The sequence below is a fragment of the Acanthisitta chloris genome, unplaced genomic scaffold (genome assembly GCF_000695815.1).
Source record: "Acanthisitta chloris isolate BGI_N310 unplaced genomic scaffold, ASM69581v1 scaffold12808, whole genome shotgun sequence".
In the NCBI taxonomy this organism is placed as follows: Eukaryota; Metazoa; Chordata; class Aves; order Passeriformes; family Acanthisittidae; genus Acanthisitta; species Acanthisitta chloris.
The window spans coordinates 27700-52148 of NW_008688840.1; the positions used below are offsets into that span (position 1 = coordinate 27700).

A 24449-nucleotide genomic window follows, 5' to 3' on the forward strand; every position below is an offset into this window, starting at 1 on the left:
TCAGAGCACGCAGTGGGTAATGCCTTCTTTCAAGTGGAGAACTGCAGTGTATTTAAATTGGCACAAACCCTTAGGTTAAATAAAGTTCACTACAGACAGTTTTGTAGTTTTTATCCCTTGGAGACTCCAAGTTCTGTATTTTAAAAAGTTCTTTGATCCTAAATATAGACACCTGAGGGAATTTCATTCCCTCTGAATGGAGCCTTCTATAGTTGCCATATGCGTAGAAATGTCTCACATTCTTGGCATCTACACTTCTTTTTTATTTCCCCTGTTAGGCATGATAGTACTAAATCCTAAATTATTCCTCTTCCAGAGGTGTTTCAATTAGGAATGGATATTGAACCCTGAACAAAAATGCTCTGTAGCTCATGTTCTCCAAATGGAAAATGAAGCATGGTTGTATCTATTAGTGCAAAGAGCAAATAGGTGCTGAGCTGTCATAGTAAAGGACTGAAAAGATTCATCAGCCTGTCAATACTGTATTTGATTTGTCTGATTTCTTTCAGACCTTAGGAGGAATTGTGTTTTCTTTGGTGAATTATGAGCACATGGTAAGGTAGGAGTTATGACTCTTAGACTAGGCTTAGTTTCTGGATACATATATATATGTAGGAAATATATATGTAATATATATATGGAAATAATTGTTGTGTCCCTCCTTTCCTCCTGGGAAAAAGAATTTAAGGAACTCCTTGAAAAAGCTCAATTTTCATATTGAACTTCGAAGTTTCCAGTGAGAGAGTTAATTAGGCTTCTTAAGGAAAGGTAAACCATCAGCCACAGTTGCATTTCCAGTCTCCCCCAGTATAGTGTGGGGTCTCCTGCAGCTTGTCCAGGTAGCACAGCAGATCATCTTCAGCTTAACTTGCATTTCATTCACAGTCCATGTGCAGGTTTGAGTGCTGAGCAGTGAGAATCTGTATCAAAATGTGCATCTTATGAGATGAAAGTCCCTGAAATTACCAGTTTTTGGAGCAGCATGCAGAGCTCTGGGAGGCAGACAAGCTTCCTGAGGCTTGGGAGAAGGCACCCAAGATGCCAAAACTTCCCTAGAGAGGAGCTGCAACAAATTGCATGTGGGTGTTTGTTTTCTTTTTATGGCTGAGGAAGAGGCATAAATGAACTTCTGCCCTGGACTTTCGTTCCATAGGTTTATTTTAGTTCAGTTCAGAGAGGTGGCAGAGGTGTGTAAGTGCATAACAGAGAGAGGAAAAGAGGTTAGGTGTTGGAATCAGGTCAGAAAAGACTAGTAAGGATGTGGATATTGCTCCAGGTGAGTGTTTGACATGGAGACATTTGTATAAAAGGAGCATAAAAGCAACATGAAGGGAAATAGGAGTTTTAACTCTCTTGGTAAGATAAATCAAAGCAGAATCTCAAGTGGTTGGCAGTGACAGGAAAATAAAGATAACTCAGTGGAAAATGAAGAGGAAGTAATAAAGGGATTATTTAAAAACAAACCATGAGCAAGTGTTTGACTTGTATGGATGTGAAGTGTAGCAGAGCTGGCAGTGAATAAGGTGAGAAGTGGCTGTGCAGAGCACAGAATGTGGGTGCAGTGTGAGCAGGAGGTGCCCAGGAGCAGACAGAGAAGGGCCCAGAGCAGTCAAAGCTGATGGTACCCTTTTGATTAAAGTTTCTTAGTTCAGGTAACCAACCACTCCTATTTGATACATCTAGAATGAAGAACAGCTGGAATTCTCCCATTTGGAGTCACTGTGGTTCAGCTCTAGCAATATTAACTCAAAATGCAATGCAAGTAGCTGAAAAGAAAATCATATCTTGGTGACAGGGAACTTCTGGCAGAAGCTTTTGTGTCTGAAGCCTGAGAAAGAAATACCTGGTGGTGATTTCCTCTGGAGAGTCTCAAACAAAATGGTTAACTGATAATGCAGAAAGATTATGGTGACATTTGGGTTCTGAGTTTGCTGCCACTCTGTGTTTTCACTATTTTCCTGTGACTCCATGCTCTTCTGTGTGACTGTTAACAGCAGAATGTGTGTGAATACTGGAATTCTCACTGGATAAGAATGAGGGAGACTGGAATACTTGTCATCCTTCTGGGCAACTGTTTGGGGTTTGCTTTGGGAAAGCTGATGGTAGTTGAGGTATTGAAGTTGTGGGATTTAGCAGCAATTGCCATAGTTTTGTCTATTCCTAGAAGTGATTTATACAGTTTGGGTCAAATGTAGCTTTTCCTGTGTTTTCTTCAATGTAATCCTAAGGTTTTCCTCCTTTTGTCTTCCCCAGTACAGTACAGTGTGAGGACTCCTGCAGCTTGTCCAGGTGGCACAGCAGATCATCCTCAGTTTAACTTGCATTTCATTCACAGTTCCTGTGCAGGTTTGAGTGCTGAGCAGTGAGAATCTGTATCAAAATGTGCAGCTTGTGAGATGGAAAGTCCTTGAAATTCCCAGGCAGAGATGTGGAGCACTGGGAGGAGCATTATGGATGAGGCCATTTCCCCATTTCCTGGCAGTTTGAAAAGACAGCAAGTTTTATGGCCAATTAGTGGCAATCAAAAGCCATGGAAAGTGTCAGTTTTAGTGTGCAGAACATCTGGTATCTGTAATCAGTATCTTTGAAAGAGGTTTTGGGATAAAGGATCAGCTTGAGAAGTTTGAAGTATTATTTTGTTCTTCCTGTTTTTCATTTGTACCGTGGGATCCAATGTGTGTGGCCAACGTCCAGGTTGAAAGTTCTCTTCCCAATTTGGGTTAAAATTAGCCTTTCTTGCACAAAGCTTCTTGCACAAAGTGTTTGTGAATGTGCTTTGACTCCAGTGTATTTTGATGTGGAGAAAGGGGCATGGGTAAAGAAATGGAAATGGTGATGTATTCTGTGGGAAGAACTGGTTTAAGCTGGACTTGATGTCTTAAGTGTTGCCCATTCACGATCAAACTGACACATTGGTGGCAGCTTTGAATGAGCTTTTTCCAGGAGAAATTCCTCAGTTGATGATGAGAAACCTGCAGCAGTTCTGCAGCTGCAAACAGGGGAAGGGGAATCTACAGGTGACCCTTTGACAATTAAAAATAAGAGGGATTAGAGAGCTTTAATTTTTACACCTGCTCTAGAGCTCTGTTTGGGAAGGTTTTACCAGCTGATGTTTGTGCACAATAAAATGCAATGTTCCTGTTTTGCTGACTCACTGGAGAATGAAGTGAGAAAAGAGGAATTTAAAACGAGGTATGCAAAGTTCTGCCAAATCAGAAACTGGAAATAAGCATTTATCATAGAGATGAAATGAATTTTGATCCTAACCTGCAGGTTTTGAGTGGTTAGCATGTCATGAGGACAGGCACATCCATCCCATATATCATCATTAGTGGCTGAAGGAGAAAAAATGGGGTGTGGGTTTGAAATGAATGAGTTCAGTTTTGACAAAAGATTGCACCTCCCTGCTGTGTGCTTAAAGCTGTGTTGTAGCATAGAAAATGTTAACAAGTACAGACTTAAACTGGAAATTCCTTGGCTGTGTATACTTGGAGGGAAAACAGTGGGTTTATGTCCATGGAGGGTGGCCAAGGTGTACCAAGAGATGAATCTGAATGTGTTAGCCCTTACAGAGCTGTTCACCATTTCCACACACACATGGTGGTAGGTGGAATTAAGATGCTTGTGTTTCTTTCAAAAATCCAGTAGAACATGGCAAACCTGTGAGTTTATAAACAGGAGCTGCTTTGGATCTCAGGGTGGTCATAGATGACCATGGGAAAAAATGAAAGTGGCTGGGAAGTGACTGCTGGGATTAGTAAGGATGGAAATGCCCTTGGAAACAAACATCAAAGGAGGTGGTGAAGGTGATGTTAAAAAACAAACCTCATCTGCCCCCTCTGAGCAATTTGTTGCTGTGTATTAACTCAAGGCACTGGATCTCTTCAGCCTTTCCTCAGGTTTTCAGTGAAGAAGTGAGGGAGGGCAAATAATTCCATTCCCCAAGAAAATAAACAAAACAGGAAGCCCTTAAAGAGTTAAGTCTGGGGGGAGGGGAATTATCTGTTAAGAGTATTAGTTGTTTAATAAAGCGCAGTTGTCCTCCAGATGAACCCGCCAGTGACTCTGCAATTGGGGTCATTCCAAGTTCATGCTGTGGACTTTTGACTGCCTTCTGTGTCTGTGAAAACAGCCGGCGGGTCCTGCAGGGATCACTCACTCAGCCCTGTAACACAAGACTATTGCCAGCGGGCACCTGCTGCTGCTGCTTCCCAGGAGGTCCCGCAGGGAAGAGACCCAACTCCAGAGGCATCCGAGGGCTGGGAAGAGCAGAACTCCCCGGGATGGCTAATCACCAGAGCTGCCCATGACTGCCAACACACCCCTGTCAGGATGCATTAGGGAGCTGGGCTAACGATGGGCTGTGAGCTAATTAAAGCTCCTTTACTTTGGGCATATGACATGGAGAGGGGTGGGGAATGCTGCTGGGAATCTCAAGGAACATGTTTGTTCAGTGGGAAGAGCCGTCGGCTCCTCGTGGTTGTCAGTAATTTGGAGAGGGTCAAAGTTTGTGTTGCTCTGAAAACGAGAGGCTGATTATTCTGGCTTTTTGCTGATTTGGTGCTTTCTAAATTGAGAGTGTGTCGGTGCTATTCATAGTGCCGTGGCATGGTGCTCTCTGCAAGGTTTAGCTGGGGGAGAAATGTGTTTGGGGCTCAGCCTGAACTGTCCTTTCTGCTTAGGATTGGATTGAAGAGTTGACCTGTTATGTATCGATGTGTAGAGGAAAGGGGAAAAGTCTACAGCATATAAATTTTAACAGGATTCACAAACTTTCCAGCTAAAATAGCCCCAGTAATTCTGAAGAGACTGACCAAAGCCATGGCAAAAGTATTTTGTGGAACAGCAACGAGGCTGGTGAAGGGACTGGAGCACAAGTGCCATGAGGAGAGGCTGAGGGAGGTGGGGGTGTTCAGCCTGGAGAAGAGGAGGCTCAGGGGAGACCTCATCACCCTCTGCAACTCCCTGACAGGAGGTTGGAGTCAGGTGGGGATTGGTCTCTTCTCCCAGGCAACCAGCAGCAGGACAAGAGGGCACAGACTCAAGCTGTGCCAGGGGAGGGTTAGGTTGGCTATTAGGAAGAGATTTTTTCTGGAGAGAGTGCTCAGGCATTGGAATGTGCTGCCCAGGGAGGTGGTGGATTCACCATCCCTGGAGGTTTTTAAGCTGAGACTGGATGTGGCACTTACTGCCATGGTCTAGTGACCACGGTAGGGTTGGACTTGATGCTCTTGGAGGTCAACCTGCTTGATTGTGTTCACTTTGAAATCTGACAAATAAACACCTGCTATTCTTTCAAGTACTTAAAGCATTTCACCTTTTAGTCCCAGTATAACTCCCCATTGGCCACAGTGCTAGGAGAGGAGGAAGCTCTGATGTTTATCTGCTTACTGGTGTCCATTCTAAAATTAAACACACAGTGCTCCCATTCCATAACATGCATGTACTGATATGCAGAGAAGCTGCTCTAAAGGTTATTTTTATGGTCAGTCACAGAAAGGTATTAAATATCAATCCTGAGACATGGCAGCAAGGAAACTTAGGCTGCAGAGTTTACTAGACAACTTTATCTGTCCCACTGCACCCAGTCCTTGTGTGTATCCAAGAATACTGCATAGCTTTTTCCTTTCTCCACTCCCCAGAGAATAGCAGCAAGATTTGAGGATGGCTAACTGCTCTGAAACTTCTTTCTAAACACAAACTCCAGCAGCATGTGTCTGTGTCTCCTTAGCCTAGAACATGTACACTGTGAAGATTTTTGCCTCCCTATAGCCAAATCAATGTTTCATTTTGAACTGTTGTATTTTGCTGTCAGAAGTCAGTGTAAAAATTCTTCTGCTAAAACACCTTGAACAGGTTGCAGAGTTGTAGGAAATAAAAATGATTTTCATGCTGTTGCTGCAAGGCAAGTCACCATGAGGCACTGAACTCCTTTCTAAGTGAGTTCTGCAAGGCAGAGAACTGACTAAGCTCTGTGATTTCTGGTTGAAATGCAGTTCATTGTGAGGTTTGCACAGAAGTTGTAACTGATCTATATTTAATTTCATCACTTTCTCCCTTACACATTCCATCTTGGAATGTTCTGCTCTGCTCAGTCAATAATATTTGTAAATGTACCATTCTCTGATGCTAGAATTACAATGGAATGTTTGGACTCGAGTCATAATTGTGTATTTATCCTTTTGGGATGTCCTTAGAGAACCAGGCAGTGCCAAGAGCTTAAAAAGACTTTAAAAGATTACTTAAACCTTATTTCCATGCTGTGTGCTTCATGCATCTGGCTTAGAGGGAACAAGCAGTCCAAAGCTGAGTTTTCATTTGCTTTGAATTCTTCTTGTGCCCCAAAAGCCTTTCTTGTTTGGCATCAGCTTTAGTTCACAAACACTGTATAGTCTGTTTTTGTTTTTCTACTAATGCTTGAAACAGCAAGGGATACAGAGTCAGTGCAAAAAGGTTTTATGACAAAAGTTGGGCCTTTAGAAAGAAAAATACAGCAAATAACCCAAAATATGAGAGATTAGTTGCTTGTGCAGATACTGTTTAATCTGCTTTTGCAGACTGTGGTAGATGTTTAATATGGATTGGTGACACTAAATGTAAACCAAGAAATGATGAGTCATTGATTAAGTTGAGTGTACAGAGGGGGAGGCTGAGGCCTATGTGCCCCAGGGTGGCAAAGTGTGCTAATATCTTCAGTAACTGAGAAGTGCTGAGGGTGATTTACATGCTCTTCCAAAGACACTGTGCACAGCAGGATATGAGGAGAGGCTGAGGGAGCTGGGGGTGTTCAGCCTGGAGCAGAGGAGGCTCAGGGGAGACCTTCTCACCCTCTGCAACTCTCTGCCAGGAGATTGGAGTCAGGTGGGGGTTGGTCTCTTCTCCCAGGCAACCAGCAGCAGGACAAGAGGGCACAGACTCAAGCTCTGCCAGGGGAGGGTTAGGTTGGCTATTAGGAAGAGATTTTTTCTGGAGAGAGTGCTCAGGCATTGGAATGTGCTGCCCAGGGAGGTGGTGGATTCACCATCCCTGGAGGTTTTCAAGCTGAGACTGGATGTGGCACTTAGTGCCATGGTCTAGTGACCACAGTAGGGTTGGACTTGATGATCTTGGAGGTCTTTTCCAACCCAGTTGATTCTATGATTCTATAATGTCCTGGGATTTGGAGGGAGATGTCATTGTATTTCACTCTCCTCAGGAGGATCAGGTTATGTTAGCCCATGTAACCTTAAGTGCAGTGGGGCTGTGTGTTACCACGTGGTATCTTCACTTCAAACATGAACCAATGTGAGATGGAAACCCAAGATCCAAGTGTATTTAGGGTATAGACATGGAAGAAATGGTCAGTGTCCCTCTGTAGAGAGGAAATACATGAAGTACCATCTGCTTCTGAGACTGAAAGGGTCAGAGGAGACAGATGACAGACTGCCTGCTCAGCTGCCTGGGGCTTTTTGGAGGGGTTCTCCTCCTCTCCAGGCAGAAGGGATAAGGCAAAGCCTTGAACAGTGCATGTGGATGATGAGTTGAAATACTTTCAGTACCTGAAATGTCAGATGAGTAGTCTGGAAGACTCCTCCTTTGCTCTGTTTGGAGATGCCACGTGGAATACCCAGTTCCTACATGTTCCTCCTGCAGCCTGGCTTTGTTCAGTACCCCCTGGTGCCCTTTGCTTTGGAAGCAGGTAACTTCATTTAGCTGAGACTGATGGTTTGTGTTGCAGTTCTCTTGCAAGGCAAAGGATATTTGAAATGGGGAAAATGCAGAGATAAAAGACCAAGTGACTAATTTCTTTTTTCCATCAGCAATAAGACAAAGAACTCATTATGAAAATTAGGGTAGAGCAGTGGGGGATGGGTTTTAGAAGTCCCTTGATTAGTTTCATGTTTATTCCACAGACTGTTGTGTTTAGTTTTGTTGGCATTTAGGTGGTCTTGAGTAGGCTTTGAAGTTATCAGGTCACACCTTATTAACAAAAGCTGAGGAGGACAAGGGTTGGTCACACTTTTGGTGTCACCTCTGTTTATCTGGAGGCTATTTGCTGTGTAACAGCTCCATCAGGCACCATCTCTGCTCTTCCAAGAGTTTTAATACCTCAACCTCAGCAGCTAAGATTGCATGTCCGGAAGGGAGGTATCTAAAAGTAAGAGACAAGTCTGCTTTTGTGCTTTGACTTGTTCACATCTCCCTTCAGAGTTTAAGCTGGACTTAAACTGCTTAAATTTCTGATGCTTGCTCAAGTTTCTGATCCTGAATTAATTTGCCACTGCTGAGGAACTTTTAATCCAGTGGTTATAATGTACACAGACTGGGCAGAAGGTGTTGTACAGGTGTTTGTCTGGTTGGGTTTTTTGTGTCAGAAATCTTTAATTTTTCCCTTTGCTATAGGTAGCTACAACCCTGTTTGCTTCAGAAACCGTTTCAGGGAAAGTGTTTGATGTGTGCAGAAAAAGATGGTTTAAAATTTCTGATCAGTTATTGCACTCAGGTGGTATTACCTGCAGTGGGTAATGTGAGATGACATAGGTGAGGCTCAGCTCATGAAGCAGGAGAACGCTGACACCACAGTCTGGATCTTTATGGCAGACAAAGTCTAAACCTCCCAGCAGCAGTGGAGAGTTGCTCCCTTGCCCAGCAGACCTTAACATGACTTGCTGATGCCTGTGAAATGTCTCTTTGTTTTATCTTCCCTGGCATTTCACCTCCAATTTCCAAACTTGCTCACGTTACACTCTGGTCCCCAGAGCAGGGAAGGGTTGCTGTGGTCCCAGCTGGAAATGGCTCAGAAAGGGATTCATTCACGTGTGCTAACTGAGGTAACCCCTTGGTTTGGGTACAAATGGTACAGATGGCAACAAAAGTTTGGCTTCAGTCTTTGTTAAATGAGGCCAGAAAACAAACAGTCCCAGGGAGGGAGGAGGAGGAGCTGTGTCAAAAAGTAATTCAACATGAAGTTCATGTTTTGTGGCTAATGTGTGTTGAGTTTAGATTTTGTCACCTGAGTCAGGGCGAAATGGAAACATTTCCTGGTACATTTGGTACATTAAAATCTGTAAATTGTTCTATTTGCAGCTGTAATTCAGTGCTGTTTTCTGAGTAACACAAACAAAACTGTCCCTGTTTAACTTTGGGTTTACAGCTAATGGAGAGTTTGACTTTTAAACTATGTGCATGGGATTTTTGCCTTTTTTCTCCTTACTAAGAGAATAATACACGATTATATTAACATTCTGTCTATTTGCTAAACCAGAATTGTTATTGATGATTAGATATCAGATTCTGCTTCACAGAGGAAGGGAAATCTGAAGAGAGACTGGATTGTGTTCCCCGGGAAAGCAGCAGTGGTGGAGCTGGTCAGTGTATGTGCAAGGGGCAGAGCTGTAAGGAGAGATTACCAATTCTGATCACTATTCATAAATTGATTTATTCTTGCTGGCTCATTGTCCAGTCATGCATTAATGCAACTACCAAAATGTGTTCTTGAAAAGTCATTTTCAGGCCTTGACAGATTCCGTAACGAGGTTTGAATTTTGAAGGCCTATTGAGCCTTTTGGTTTTTATAGCAACTTTAATCCTCTGAAACAAAGTATTTCTCCAGGAAACAAACCAACTAACCCTAAACACTGTTCATAGAGAGCTTCAGGTTTGTATTTCTAGGCTAATTTGAAAAGGAATAACATCTACATTAAGTTCACAGCGAGGTCAAAAGTAATTGAGTCACTGATCACTACGTTCTGTTTAGTGTCCATATGATCAAGTCCCAAGAAGGGTCATGGGATTTAATTTTTGTCCCTGTTAAGGTCTACTTGTTTAGATAACTGGAGCCACTAGGCTGGTTTGTCTTTGAGCTGGAGAGGAGCTCAAATTGGGACATTATGTCATTAGTGAAAAAGAAACACAACCTTGGAAGAAATGACAGGCAAAGGAGGGGAAATTTGTCATGGGATCAGGCACATACATTAACTCTCTGTCTAGTTCTTTATAATCTTCAGTGAGTTAGCATTTCACACCAGGTTTTAGTTGTCCCCTTGTGCACACCTGACCCACACAGGGGTTTTACCACAGCTCTTGGGGTGCAGAGGAGATGGTCCATGCAGCAAAGCTCAGGTGAGCACTGGGAAGGGCACATCCTTACACTGCTGTGAAACAATGAAGTACTTGTGGAGGAGCTGTGATCTTGCAGGACAGTGGTGACTTCACCACTGCTACAGCCCTCGAGGATCTTTGGCTTTCCTGTGGCACCTGGTATGTTCCCCAGCCCTAGTCTGGGGACAGGTGAGGGCAGAGAGGATGGAGTTTGTTCATTTATTGAAGGGAGACACTGTGAGAATGCTGATGGTAGCTGAGAGAGGTACAGGAGGTGACCAACTGCACATAATCAAAAAAGCCCAGTTATTCCAGGAAAATTCTTGTTAGGAGTTCCTTGCTGTAATAATATCCTGGTTATGAAGCAAGGTTTCAGGTTTTCTGTCTCCTTTTCTTGCCTCCTTCCTTTCACCAAGCTTCTGCTTTCGCTCTGATTTCATCAAACCAGAGGTCAACAGATCACATAGGTCATTTTTATTTGCTGCTTTTTCATTGACTCATACACAGCCATGGTCAGAGCTCTCAGAACAAACTCTGTTTGGATGTAGATGTTCTCTGTTATCTGTGAGCATGTCTCAAGTCTTCCCCCACGATGGTAAAGGTAAGTGTAAGGAGCCAGAATGTTCCACAACCACACGTGTTCAGGGTTCCCCCTGGGCTTTTGGTGGCAGTGTGTGGTACCTGTGGGTGCTCCTCAGCACAACTGTCTGTCAGGGAGCTGCAGTGAGCCTGGCCTGGCTCCCACATCCTTCCACAACAGCCATTTCTACACTGTTACCAAAAAGAATTTAATTCACTCTTGCAAATGTTTTAGTTTCCTGACAGGCATATTTGCCTTGAAGCTTTTCACATATCTTTGCAGAAGGAAAGCTTTGTATCTAAATAACATTCCTGTGAGGGTTCAAAAGGTTGCACTTGGGTCACTGGCTTTGCTTTTGGTGCATCCTTCATAGTCTGGGTTTGTTTTGGCTTGACCACTGCAGTTGGGCACCTCCTTGGTTTGTGACTGTCATCTCAGGAGTTCAGTTTCAAAGGGTGATGTACTTCAGAGCTTTCTTTGTGGCAAAACACGTGGAGAGACTGTGGATGGGTAACAAAATGAGTTGTATAAATGTGTCCTTCACAACTAGGGTCTAGGAAGTTTCTTCACTGGATCTACTTACAAGAAACAGCTTTTTTTCTCTTGGAAATAATGGAAAGGTCCTTCTCTTACAGTTTGCTGGGACCTTGTCGGATGGGTTGGGAAAGACCATGGACAACAGACATCAGACGGAACGGGAATACATCCGATACCACGCGGCAACCAGTGGAGAGCATCTTGTGGCTGGAATCCATGGACTCGCTCATGGTAACCCTTAGCTGCAATTTTAACTCATTTCTCTCCTAAAAGGAGTGATCAGGTGGCAGAGAGCAGTGGGGGTCCCTGCTGGGTGGGATCTGAAGCCAGGGCAGCGGAGCCAGCAGAGTCTTTATGTTTGAATTTGAGTGCTCTCATGTTTGCTTTCAGTTCCAGAAACCTGAGTTTCCTTGGAATCAGTACATCAGTTTAAAGTAACATTTAGGGGAGACCTTCTCACCCTCTGCAACTCCCTGACAGGAGGTTGGAGTCAGGTGGGGGTTGGTCTCTTTTCCCAGGCAACCAGCAGCAGGACAAGAGGGCACAGACTCAAGCTGTGCCAGGGGAGGGTTAGGTTGGCTATTAGGAAGATATTTTTTACAGAGAGAGTCGTGAGGCATTGGAATGTGCTGCCCAGGGAGGTGGTGGATTCAGCATCCCTGGAGGTTTTCAAGCTGAGACTGGATGTGGCACTTTGTGCCATGGTCTAGTAGTAACCATGGTAGGGTTGGACTTGATGATCTTGGAGGTCTTTCCCACCCTGCTTGATTCTATTCTATTCTATGATTCTATTCACCAGTTGGGTTATTTTGTGGTTTGTGTTTTTTTCCAGTCTACTAAGAACTAGAGACATGAATTTGTGTAAAAGGCAGTGGACTAGTCCTCATTTGGCCAGAATCTCACATCAATTTAGTTCATGATTTATCTGTTGAAGAAGGTTAAATCAATACAAGCCAAGTTTAAATCAAATATTTATATTTTGCATCATCTTGACTCAGTTTGTTTAAATGTTATTCTCTTGGTGTAGCTGTTGCAGCCTGTGCAAAGCTGATGTGGCTTTCGCTAAAACAGGAGCTTTTCTGTGCTTTGGTCAGTCAAAGACACTGTGGGTTTGAAATGGATCATGAGAAGTTCCTCTCACACCAGTGTGCTGTACAGTCTGCTATAAATTATATTGGGAGAAGCCCAGGAAACCCAAAATATGTCAGTCTTTGCTGAAAAGTCCATTATAAAAGCAGTTCACTGTGTTGTATTATGCAGTAATTAACATGACTGTTCTAGTCCTAATTCTGTGGCATTTTCAAATAATTCCCATTCAGTTTTTTGAAGAAAGGAAAAGAACTGTTAATTCCTACATTTCAACAGACCGGATTCAACCATAAACTATAGTTACTCAAGAGGAAGGATTTAATACTTTGTACTTCTTGAGTTTAGAAGTTGAGGTGTTGCCTGGTCTGTGCTTCAGTTGCAGACCTTATAGGAGCTCCAAGCTGCTGAAAGCTTGGGCCAGGGCACTAAAAACTGTGATATTCTAACCACAGTAGAGATGAGGAATCTGTAAAGTGTGTTCTCAGACAGTATGAACTGCTCCAGGTCTTTTGACACCTCAGTAGGTTCTTGATTTCTCAGGGCATTCAGGTTCTCAGGAAGGGAAATGTGCACAGAAGCATCTGATGGCAGCACCACAGGGTCACTTCAAGTGGCTTTAAGAACACTCAACGTGCCAGTTTAAAATTATTGAGCTGTTCCAGTGGAGAAATGCACTTTGCTATTTTCTGTCTCAAATTATATCAGCGTCTGAGGTGGTAGAATTTTGTCACATCCTAAGTAACCACTTCACTTGTGCAGTAGGTGAGGACATTTGAGTAAATATAGCTGGAAATAAACCAGTACAGAAATATTTTAAAGTACACATACTTAGTAATGAATTAAATCTTTGTGAGATGTTATGGTCTGTACATGTGCATGTGTTTGCTACAGACACAGAGTATGAAGTTCCTGACTGTTGGAACTGGGTTTGAAACAGTTCTTGTGTTAAAAGGACAGTAAATCATGCAGGCAGCACTGGCTGGGATGAGGTTCTGTGGTGTTCAGAGGCAATAACTGTGTCCTTTTTGCTATTCTTGTCTTTGCAGGTATCATTGGAGGATTGACAAGTGTCATAACCTCAACAGTGGAAGGTGTGAAAACAGAAGGAGGAGTCAGTGGTTTCATATCTGGCCTGGGGAAGGGGCTGGTGGGCACAGTCACCAAACCTGTGGCAGGAGCACTGGATTTTGCGTCGGAAACGGCACAGGCAGTGAGGGACACCGCGACCCTGAGCGGCCCCAGGTCAGTGACACTCGGTGTTTCTGCTCAATATTATTGTAAAAATATGTCTTAATCCCTGCTGTAGTTTCTGATCTGATTGTCTTTTCTTCAGCAAAGCAACAGTAATTTAATGGAAGTCACCATGAGCTGTTATTGGTGATGTTTCCTCCAGCTTTTCTCAAGGTTCCTCAATTATTGCAGCTCTCCAACCTGCAAAATCTGATCAGACATTTTATAGTTAAACAAATGTACTTGAGAATATGTAGATAATGTAAGTGAGGGAAAAACCCCACCAAAAACACCACCTCCCCCCATAAACAACCTTGCATTCATCTTGTGTTGGGTAAGGGGATTTTTATATAGTGAACCAACCAAATTGTTCTTTTGGGGGGTTAAAAAAAGCCACACAACAAAGGGTTTGTCCATTTTTTAGCCTGCTCTATACCACCACCACCACCCCCCCAGCATTTGTAACTGTTCAAGTATGTGTGGTTTGGAATCAGAGGAATACAACGTTCCAAACCCAAGCTGCTGGCTCCAGTGGAGTGTTCTGCTGGAGCTTGCTGGGCTCTGAAGGCTCTTCCAAGCTCAGCACACCAAAGCAGCTCACCCTGATGGATATGTCTGTATGGCAACAACTGCTCTCCAGTGTAGTTTTGAACCCTTGAGGACTGAGTTCCTGAGGGTGGTGAGAGCCATTTGACCTTACCCTGACGGAGTGTTGTGCATGTTCTGCTGCTGCTGCAGAGCTGAGTCAGCCACTTCATTGCACTTGCATTTAAATAGCAAAGGATATGTAACTGTAAATTATTTTCCCCCTTGCAATTCTCTAATTACGTGGTTGGCTTAAAAAAAAAAAAAGCTCTGAATTTCAGCTGCTTGACTTTAACCATTGGGATCAGGTTTGAGTGGGATGAAGAATTTTAATTGAGGTTGTTGGCTTTCCTGAAAGACATGCTCTAATTCCAGCAAAGTTACTGAATGGAATAGAACACTCTGTAGCTTGGGATCAGGCTGTGTGGACATGAGTCTGGTTTGGCTTCAGAATGTATTGATTTGCACTGGGACTCCCTTGGCTGGCACAAACCATGTGCTGGGAACATGGAGCCAGGCTGGGATGGCTGAGCCACAGACAGTGGGGACAGTTCCAAAGGTGTTGGGTTTAAAGGCCAAGAAAACATTTCCTTAAATCTGACTTTTAGGCTAGATTTTTTAAAGGCTAATCTTGTTAACTTGTTATCTAATCATGTACTTTATTATGCTTGTTATTTATGAAGAAAACTGCCTTAGTACTCCTAAATGTCGATGCAGAGGAGAGCAAAGAGCAGTTGTTGACAATGCAGCACACATCTCATTTATAAACAGTTGATGTCAGTGACTTGATGCCTTTATTGAGTGGGTTCTGTGTGTTCCAAGTACTCTGGTGTCACATACAAGAGTCCTGATTATTTCCATATTTGTCATATACTGCCAAAAGTCTTAAAGACCAGTGCAGAACAGGAAAGCTGTTCTGTCTCTAGATAGGCTTGGAAAGCTCTCACCTAGGAACGTGGTTTACATCCTAGTGCAGCAGAAGTAGAGAACATTTATATTTAGATGTGTGTCTAACCTAACAAGTAGTGCAGGAAACTGCTCTTTATGGCTTTCTCTCAGGCTTCTGCCAGGTCAATGCAAGTTGAAGATTATTCTTGGACTGTTGCTGCAAGGGTTTGTGTTCTTTTTCAGATAGTCCCAATGTGAAACCCAAAAGTAAGGAGATAACTCCATGACCTCCCCAGTTCTGGTGAATTCTGCCTGTGAACTAGGCTGTGTTTGGGAAGAATAGCTTGAGATTGAGAAGCCATTAATGGTCACAGAAAATTGTTATGTAAATATTTGATTCTTTTATGTCCTTCCCTGGAAAGCAGCAGCCTGTGCTAGTTGTTCCTTTGCTCACCATTTCATCACTCAGAGATGGGCAGTGAAGATGCAGAGTGGGAGACAAAGTCAACAGCAAGTGATTTGAAGTGGATTTTGTCTTTGTGCATCCATCTCTGTTAGCTGTGATTGAGTTCAGAGTTGACAGTGGCACTGAGAAGTAGGAAATATGTACCTGATTGTATGGAGCACCAGCTCAGCCAAAGAACTGCCATGAGCATATCCTCAAGGTTCTCAGGTTTCACAGACAAATATTGCTTGGACTTTACCCTCTGTATGTGTCCCAAATTCCATCCTGATCTTGATCTAGATCTGACCTTAAGAGTCTTTGCACTAATATCAGTTTGTGTATGGGCTGCAACTCTGGTGAAGGAGATGATGTTATGCTCCTGATAAGCCCTTCCTAAGATTTTCCTAGAATCTTAAGGAGAATCTTGGAGAGAAAATATATTTATCAGTCTAATCAGTGAATCACTTGAGCAATGTGATTTTCTTCATATCCTCTCTCTTCTGTTTCCCAGTGGGATGGGAGATCTTCCTGATAATGTGTTTCTTCAAGCAGGTTTGTCCATCTCACTCTCTGCACCCTTTGCACAGCTGCAGCCAGGAGCTTTTCCTCAGCATCAGCCCAACCTCCTGTCCTCAGTCACTGTCAAACTGCATTTTATGGGTTTACATTCTTCTGTCATTAGCTGTGCAGATCGTTGCAGTGCTCTTGTGGAGCTGCTTTGGAATGCCCTGTGTGCAGGTTCCCCTCGGTGTGGTGTGAACAGGGCCCAGCGTGCCCTGCTCCAAGACAAGCTGTGCTCCTCAAGCCATCCAGAACTCTGCTGGCTGGTTTTACTGCCATATCACATTGCATACTGAGAGCCAGTTTTCTGCTTGCTGTTCTCCCCCAAGAGGGTTTTTCTGTTTTGTTTTATTTCACTGCTTTGCAGATATCTCCTTGTCATTTAATATTTGTGTGCCAGATTATTTTTCCCCAGATGAACCAGGTTGCAATTTTGTAGGTTGAATCCCATTTAATTTCCTGCCATATTTCTGGCCTCTTCAGGTCCTTTAGTACTTCACTGTCCTCACTGGAGTTTTAAACACCTCTTAATTTGTCCTCCAAATGCAGTTTTACATCACTACACCCTTGAAGTTAAGCAAGCCTTGGGTTGATGTCTACACTCTTGCAGCACCTCAGTGGAAACTTCCATGCTGTAATGATTTTCTGAGAGCTGCCTCACCTGCTCAGTATTCTTCTGTTAGGTTTTATTTTATCACTGGTAACTGTGTATCTGGAGATCCTGACACTGTTCTGGAAGTGTCTGCTCTTGTTTGTAGTGTAAGTGAACATGATTTTCCTTGTGGGGAAAGTTCCCCAAACTGCAGCCTTGTTTCTTCTTCAGTGTGGCTCACTTGAGCTCAGCACTCCATTTTCCTCTGAAAACACACCTATTTTAGTGTCTTAACTAGAAATAGACAGTAACTCACCATCTAACAGCTAAAATAGTTTCTAAATAAACAAAACTGCCCTTTAGAATGGACACAGAGCAGTTCTCTGTTCCTTCTGCCTGTTCAAGGAGTGTTTCCTACTGCCATGAGACACTTCTGGCTTGTAGTCCTAACTGGTTTTCTTTCCTACAGCTCTGTAAGAATGTTTTGGGGTTTTTTTCTTGGTTTTACTCAGATCAGAGAGCAGTGTCAGAAATGTCTCATGCTGTACATCAAGTACAACTAGTAAGGCTTTTTGTCAGAGAAGTCTCAGGTGGTGATTGTATTTGCCTGGGAGTGGAATCCTGTCAAGATTGCTTTGCATCCTCACTCTTCCTAAGGGGAAAGTTGACTTCCCCTTAAAGCTCTATGAAAGGAATTCAAGCAGTTGACTGAACCTTTCAGACATTAAGTTTGCTTTAATTTTATTGCAGAGTCTAATATTCTAGAGCCTCATGTATAAAAATGTGACAATTTCCAGAGCAACACATTGTCCATTGCTTGTGCCCAGCCAAAGTTCAGATGATTTGGAGAATCCAAACTCCTCATGGACACATTCCCTTTCCTTTTGCTTTTTAGGGGGTTGAGTGCAGTTGGTACCTGCTGTAAAACCAAAGCAAATCCCCATTGCATGTCTGGGTAATGTTCCCAGGAGGCTATTCCTGGGTGCTGCAGTACTAGAGACCATTTATATTGGGAATACTCAGTGCCTGCAGTTGGTGGTGGTTGTCCCCTTTGTTGAATTTGACTCAGTTTAACTGTTTGGAAGGAAAACCCACAGTGTTTGGACCTACAGCAGCCACATAATCCTTCATTAATATTATATAGATGTGTTTCCTTTCACATCTGTTCTGTAGGAATGTTTTTATGTAGTAGTAGGTTTTAGGAAGGGGAAAAAAAAAAGGCAATTATGGGCTTGTGTGAGGCAATGTTTAATCACAGAGGTCTTACACTTTACATATGTTGCATTGATTGGCCTCTGAAGGTTACGAGCCAGGCTTGGAGTAGCAGGGTCTGAGGTAGGAAAACCCCAGAGCAACTCCTTTACCTGTCTGTAAAAAGACACTTTTTGAAGCTCAGGGTTTAAGCTGCTGAGGCTGTTGATGACAGCTCCCTCACACTGTGCCCATGGGGTTTTGTGCACCCTACAAGAAGCTGTAGGTGGTTTGAATTCCAACAGGGAGGGCTCAACCTTCCGTTAAGACTTGTGTAACTTTTTTGTTGAAGCCTTTTGGCTTTGCCATGACAGACTGTATTAAGTGACCAAAAACTTGGTTTAAAGACACTGTGCAGTCACTGGTGGTGACATCTGTTGGCATGGGAAGGGAGGTTTGTGGGGCTGTCACTCTAAATCCCAGCATCGATTCTGTGAGCAGGAAGGATTTTTCACTAAAACATTAGTGTTTAACCTGACATCTGAGGGCAGAAAGATACCCTGGATGCTTTCAAGGCACAGAGCACTGGAAGGGAATGTTGTGAGGGGAGGACAGATGAGTGCAAGTGGAAAGCATTGAAGTGAGCAGTGCTGAAGGGTTAGCCAAGCATAAAATGTGAAACTTTGGTTGACCATTCATTCTTAGCAACAAATAATGTCAAAGGGATGAGTGAATGCAGAGTGGGGGTGTCCACAAACCCAAAATATTTACCTTGGTAAGCTACAACTAAGGGTAAGTTACAGCTAAGTTTGTGGTAAGTGACTAATGTTTTCCAGTTTGGTTAAATCCAAGGCACTGTCACGTTGGCCTGGTGTAGTCCATCAGAAATAGAAGCAATTATGAACTTCGTCCTGCAAAGAGCTGATAAATCCTTTGTTGGATTTACCACAGATTTCTTCTACTACTTAAACTTTACGTGACATGAAGCATTTGCTTCACAAAGTGGAATTCTTAGTCCGTGTGCCCACTTCACAGCATCTAGCTGTTAACTCAAAGGAATGCAGCCAGACAGGGAGAAACTTTTATGTCCTGGGGAAATACTTACACAGAAATATCCTGTCTAATTGTCTTCTATTCCAGCTGAAGCTTTGGGACTCCAAGGCCGAAAAGTAAAAGGAACACCTTTTACTGCGTTGCATTTTTCCTGTTTTCTGGCATTCATGGGGTTTTTAGATCATGCTGTGATCTGCTAAAGGCTGCTGCTGCCTTGGTGTATTCTATGTAACACTTGTCTCGGGTGGAAACAATTCCAGAGAGCTGAGATTTAACTGGGCTGCAGTGGTGTCTCCTAGAATAAAATTTGAGAGTCTTTAAAAAAGGAAAAAAGTTCTATTCATGCATTAGCATCAGCAGAACCAACTAAGATGTCATCAAAGACTGGGCCATGGAGTGTCTGCAGTTTCCATTCACAAATGTGCTTGCTCAGAACGAGGTGGGCTAAGTTGGGAGCGTCTGCGCCCCAGGAAGGAACAAAAGCTTTATTCAAACCAGCAGTGTCTGCTGGAATGTACCAGGACAGCCCATCAGGCTGCAGCAAACCCGCCAGGATTGAGCCCCAGGACTGAAAAACATTTCAAACACATTCTGTGGGGTTTTGGAATGGCTTTTGGCCTTCTTTCTAGTATTTTCAGTTCATAAAAGTAACAGGAAAGATGAAACTGGTGTAGTGCAATAGGAGTATAGGATTTGTTTATTTACTTATTTCTAAAGCACAAATGGCAGGAGCTGTTCACCAGGGCAGGGACTGTGTGACCTCAGGGCCTGAAACAGCTGCTGCTGGTGCCAAAGGGGTGAAGTCTGGTACAACAGGTCTGGGGCAGCTTCCTGGGAATGTTTTACTCATCTTAATAGTGCTGAAGGTGAGCGTGGATATTTTGTGCTGAAGAAAGTTCATAGGCACATTCTGTTACCTGCACAGCCAGTGAGAGTCCTTGGGGTTTTCTGTGTATGTATTTATTTCTCTTATGTGGATTTGGAATAGTCTTTCAAGTTGTCTTTCCATTTGCCTTCACTCCTGGTAATTTTTGCCTTAGGTTTCTTTATGTCCTTGGTACCAAGAAGTTCCCTTTAATTCCCACAGTAATAAAGCTTTGAGCAGAGAGTGTCTGAGCATACCCAGAGGTGGAATTTTTCCATCCTTAGACCAAGTATAAAGATGTAGGAAATGCCCATTCTAGACAGAATGAAAATCCTCTCTCCATACTGTCTTTCCAAGCAGTTTGTGTCTTCCTAGAACTCCTTGCTACATCCTCCCAAGCATAAATTCAAGGCATCAGGTTCTCTGAGGTTCCTCCACATGTTTCAGGTGGTGGAAACACCAAACCCTGTGGTTGCTCAGGTAGTGCCGTCGGCACTGACAGGTTTGATTCTCCAGCGAAGAGACACAGCATTGCTTTAGAACTAATACCACTTCTAAGCAGTGTTTTAAGCCAGCTTAGCTGAGGTTCATCTTTCTGTAGCAATTACAGGCTTACTGCAAAGCCAGAGAGCTCAGGGCAAGGTGCAGGCTCAGGTGCTGTTTACCTGGGACTAGACAGACCTTTCCCTTTGTCATTAACGCGTTGTGCTCAATCCCAGTCCGGAGATGGGAGCCCAGGGCCTGCTGGGATGGGGTTTTACACTTGTGCTGTCCTTTTGCCCTTCCACTGAACTCTTTTCATTTCAGTCATGAGCAAACAGTCAGTGCCTGAACTAACAACCCCGCAATCCTCCAAAGCACGCTCGCTTACAGTACCAAACAAAGGGAGGCCCACGTGGGCCAAGGAATGCAGCTTCGGGGTTCTGCTCCATAAATTTAACCAGCACGACAAAAAGGAGATAATATGAGCCTTCGTGATGATCTGAAAGGGGGAGGTTTGTGGCCCATTGATTGCGGTCTGGCCCAGCGCCAGGCCCCGAGCCTGACCGACAGTTGAACCATATCGTTAAGGCGTGTAATACAGCTCGAGTCTTGTACAGCAGCCAATGAGTACATATCCAGAGGGCAAAAGTTTATAAAGAGTCGAGGCTGTCCTGTTTAACCCTCTCACACTGCCTGTAATATACACTGCTGCCATTCAGAAATAGGAGCTTCGCTGTTCAAAATGTAAACCTTGGACTTTCGGGGCTCGGAGAACATACATGTGTGTCTGATTTCTAATGGGCAGCAGATTTATAAAGTGATTGGAGAAAAATATGTAAAACTGATCTTTGGGGTTTTTTTCTCTCAACCAAAAAAAAAAAAAAAAAGAATCCAACCCACTGTTTTTTCCAGCATTACTTTAGCCAGTTATTTTTTTGTTCAGAGACGTCTTCTGGGTTGTTCTGCAAACTCTTTCATACAGATGGAGCTATTTATTGCCTTGATGTCACCTCATTTAGCATGTGGCTGGTATTTTTATAGATAATTTTTTCACCTAATGTTGCTGTTAACATGTGGAATGCTCTTTTATCAGTTTTGTAAGCACAGCCAGTTGATCTTGAATTGTTCTTGCAACTGTGAACTTTCAAAAATCAAAACAAACTTTGCAAGGAGCTTTTTGGTGGGCGAAGGTTGTGCTAGAGGACTTTGCTGTGCCTCTTGTAGTCCCAGTTGTAGGAACTGAGAAGTATATAAAGGAGGGTCTGAAGAGAAAACACATCCAGTCACCAGAGATGAGGGTCTGATGAGAAAACACATCCAGTCACCAGAGATGGTTTCACACAGTATTTCAGGCACACCTAGCAGGGAATGTCCTGCTGCTGGGCAGAGCCCTTGGTTTGTTCTTCCCAGAAAGGTGGGAGTACAATGTGGAAGCATTTCTGTTAGGTCAAAGTATTTCATGCTCACCGTAAAGTGACCATCTTTGCAGTTAGTACATTTGGGCATTGCTTGGCCAGCATGGATGGGTGTGATGGGTCCATTGTAAATGTGGTTCCTCATCTCTGGAAGTGTTCCAGGCCAAGTTGGATGTGGCTTGGAGTAACCTGGGCTAGTGGAAGGTGTCCCTGCCCATGGCAGGGGGTGGAATGAGCTGAGCTTTAAGGTCCCTTCCAACCCAAACCATTCCATGATTCCATGAGCACAGACATAAGGCTGATGCTCCATCTGTCACAGACCCTGCCTGGCAGCAGAGATTGAACATTTGAAGTGCCAGCAACACAGTGCCTTGAGGCACAGCTATGTTATGGCCTTGGGCACATGAATCTGCACTAAGGCATGTTCAGCTCCTGTTTTCAGATAGGAAATCCCTGCTAAGAATCTTTTCCACTGAGTCAGGAGGTAAATGGGAGCATTTTCCCAACACATTTGTGAGACAGGAAACTTTAGGGTGACAACATCCCTGTGATCCAGTCTGTGATGAGACTGGATGTGGCACTTAGTGCCACGGTCTAGTGACTACGGTAGGGTTGGACTTGATGATCTTTGAGGTCTTTTCCAGCCTGGTTGATTCTATGATTCTGTATCAGTACAGGAGGAACCTGGGGAGAAATCAGAAGCTGAGATGGCAGAGTTAGGTTTTGTCAACTTGTTAAGCTTGGTGCTGTCAAAGTACCTGGAGTGTGTTTGCTGCACAGCTGTTAAGGCAGAGATGGGGCAAGTGCCAGAGGCTGATGCCACAGTGTGGCTGCTGTCAGTGCCAGGCAGTTGTCTGGAATGCAAGGGCACACACACCTTATGCAGATTCTGGATATGCAATAATTAAGCCATGTGCCTTAATTAATCTCTTCTCACTTCCTTTTGAACTTGGAGCCTTGATGAGGTTATGTACAATCATAAACTCAGGGAATAGTTCTCAATTTTATGTCGATCTGGTGTACAAAAGAAAAGGGAAAAGGGAGAAGAGCTCCATCTCCAAGAAACTGGCAGGAACAGCCTCCGTGATAAACAGTTGCTCCTGCAGCACACTATATTCTCCTAAAGGCATGTTGGGTCAGCTAAAGGTCTGCAGCATCTGAGCTGGGAGATCCCTCCAAAGAGGAGGGATTTGACTGTAAGTGGGAGGTTTTAACCCTAGGCACCATTTATTTGCATGTTTCTGCCTGAAACTAGCATTTTGGGAGCACATTTAACAAGCACAATATATTCCATGCGCTTGCTGGAATAAACGGTGCATATAAGCTTCCTCAGATCTGCAGTCAGCAGGGAGCTGTCTGGCTCATGATTTTACACATTCCTGCATCTAACTGAGACATTCTGATGCCAAATCCAACACTCCACTGGCTGCACCGTTGTGTGCATTTTAACACACCTTAGCAGCATCTGTGTTGGAAGCAGTGAATGAATCCCACGGCAGAGCTGAGCTGGATCTCTGGGATCAGGCAATGCTCTGCCTGTTGGGAACTGCTGCCCAAAATTCCAGCACAGGACAGGAGGCAACTGTACTGATCCTCTGAAATACAACGTTACCTGCCAGGGAACAGGGAATCTAGATTGCCACAGGTTGTCCTGAAATTAGGCCCAAGGCATTCAATGTCCTCAGACACAGCAAATACAGATTGCAATGGGGATGAATTGAAAGAGGGAAATTGAGATTAGATATTAGGAAGAAGTTTTTTCCCTGTGAGGGTGGTGAGACACCGGCACAGGTTGCCCAGGGAGGCTGTACAGCCCAGAGCAGCTTTTGTCAGTAAATTTATGCAAACCTAAAAAAGGAGTTTACAAGGGAAACACTGACAGAACTGGAGCTGTACCAGAACCAGTTAGTGCTTACTGGGCTGGATGATGAGGTAGTGAGGCTGGAACACACCTCTGTGGATTTGACATGGTGGTGACAGTTGCTGGAAGTTTTGGCAGCAAGAACTGGGCCTGGGTGGAGAAAATGATTCCTAGAGAGTGTGGGGGGAGCCCTGGGGCAGGGGATGCCTTGGAGGGTGCCCATGGCTGTGGGGTGAGCTCAGGGTTTGGGTGGCAGGTGGTGCAGCAGGTACAGTCTCTGTGAGCAGCCTGGACCACTGAACACTCCCTTCAGGTGCCAGAATTGCATCTCCTTGCACTTAGAGCTGCTGTTTGTGCAGGATTTCGGGTGTCCATGCTCAGGTTGGGTTTTTGGACTGATCTGTAGTTGCCTGTGCTCTTCTCTTACCCAGAGGACACAGATGAGAAATTCCCCAGATGCACATTCTAGATGAAAGGTTTGGTGGTTACTGTGTTGAGCGTGGGGTTTGTCCTTGTTGGTTTTTCTGTCAGGAAAAGTTGCTGCATTTGCTGAAGTTGTTTCATTGTGAATAGCTTTCTGGGCGTGATACTGAGGAAACTGAAAGATGTAAATTTGTAAATCATTTCTAAATCATTTTAAAAGGGGGATGGTTTGTTTTAGCAGAGCAGCATCTGCTGATATACAAAATTTGATGCCTTCTGAATTTTATTATTCCATGTTTTTGTCGAGGCAATCTGGGTACACCACAGGGAAATTTGTAGGTCCAAAAGGCCCTGAGAGATGAGTAACAGTTACTGTTCTTAGGTTGTTATTGTTAGTTACTGTTCAGGTTGAGGGAGTTGGGGCTGTTCAGCCTGGAGAAGAGAAGGTTGTGTGGAGACCTCAGAGCAACCTGCAGGAGCTAAAGGGGCTCCAGGGAAGCTGCAGAGGGATCTGTGTTAGGAACTGCAGTGACAGGACAAGGGCAATGGGTACCAATTGAAAGAGGTTAGA

At 43.8% G+C, this 24449-nt stretch overlaps 1 protein-coding gene across 1 annotated transcript in view; it reads left to right on the plus strand.

Annotated features, from left to right (window-relative positions):
• The window catches only part of LOC103808421 (vacuolar protein sorting-associated protein 13D-like), a gene marked incomplete at its 5' end in the record, with an annotated part of 58426 nt that overhangs the window by 25480 nt on the left and 8497 nt on the right, over window positions 1-24449 (plus strand). Inside the window, 2 exons of the mRNA XM_009081202.1 lie at window positions 11296-11428; window positions 13333-13528. Coding sequence (XP_009079450.1) covers window positions 11296-11428; window positions 13333-13528 — 329 coding nt within the window. The remainder of the gene's footprint in view (window positions 1-11295; window positions 11429-13332; window positions 13529-24449) is intronic.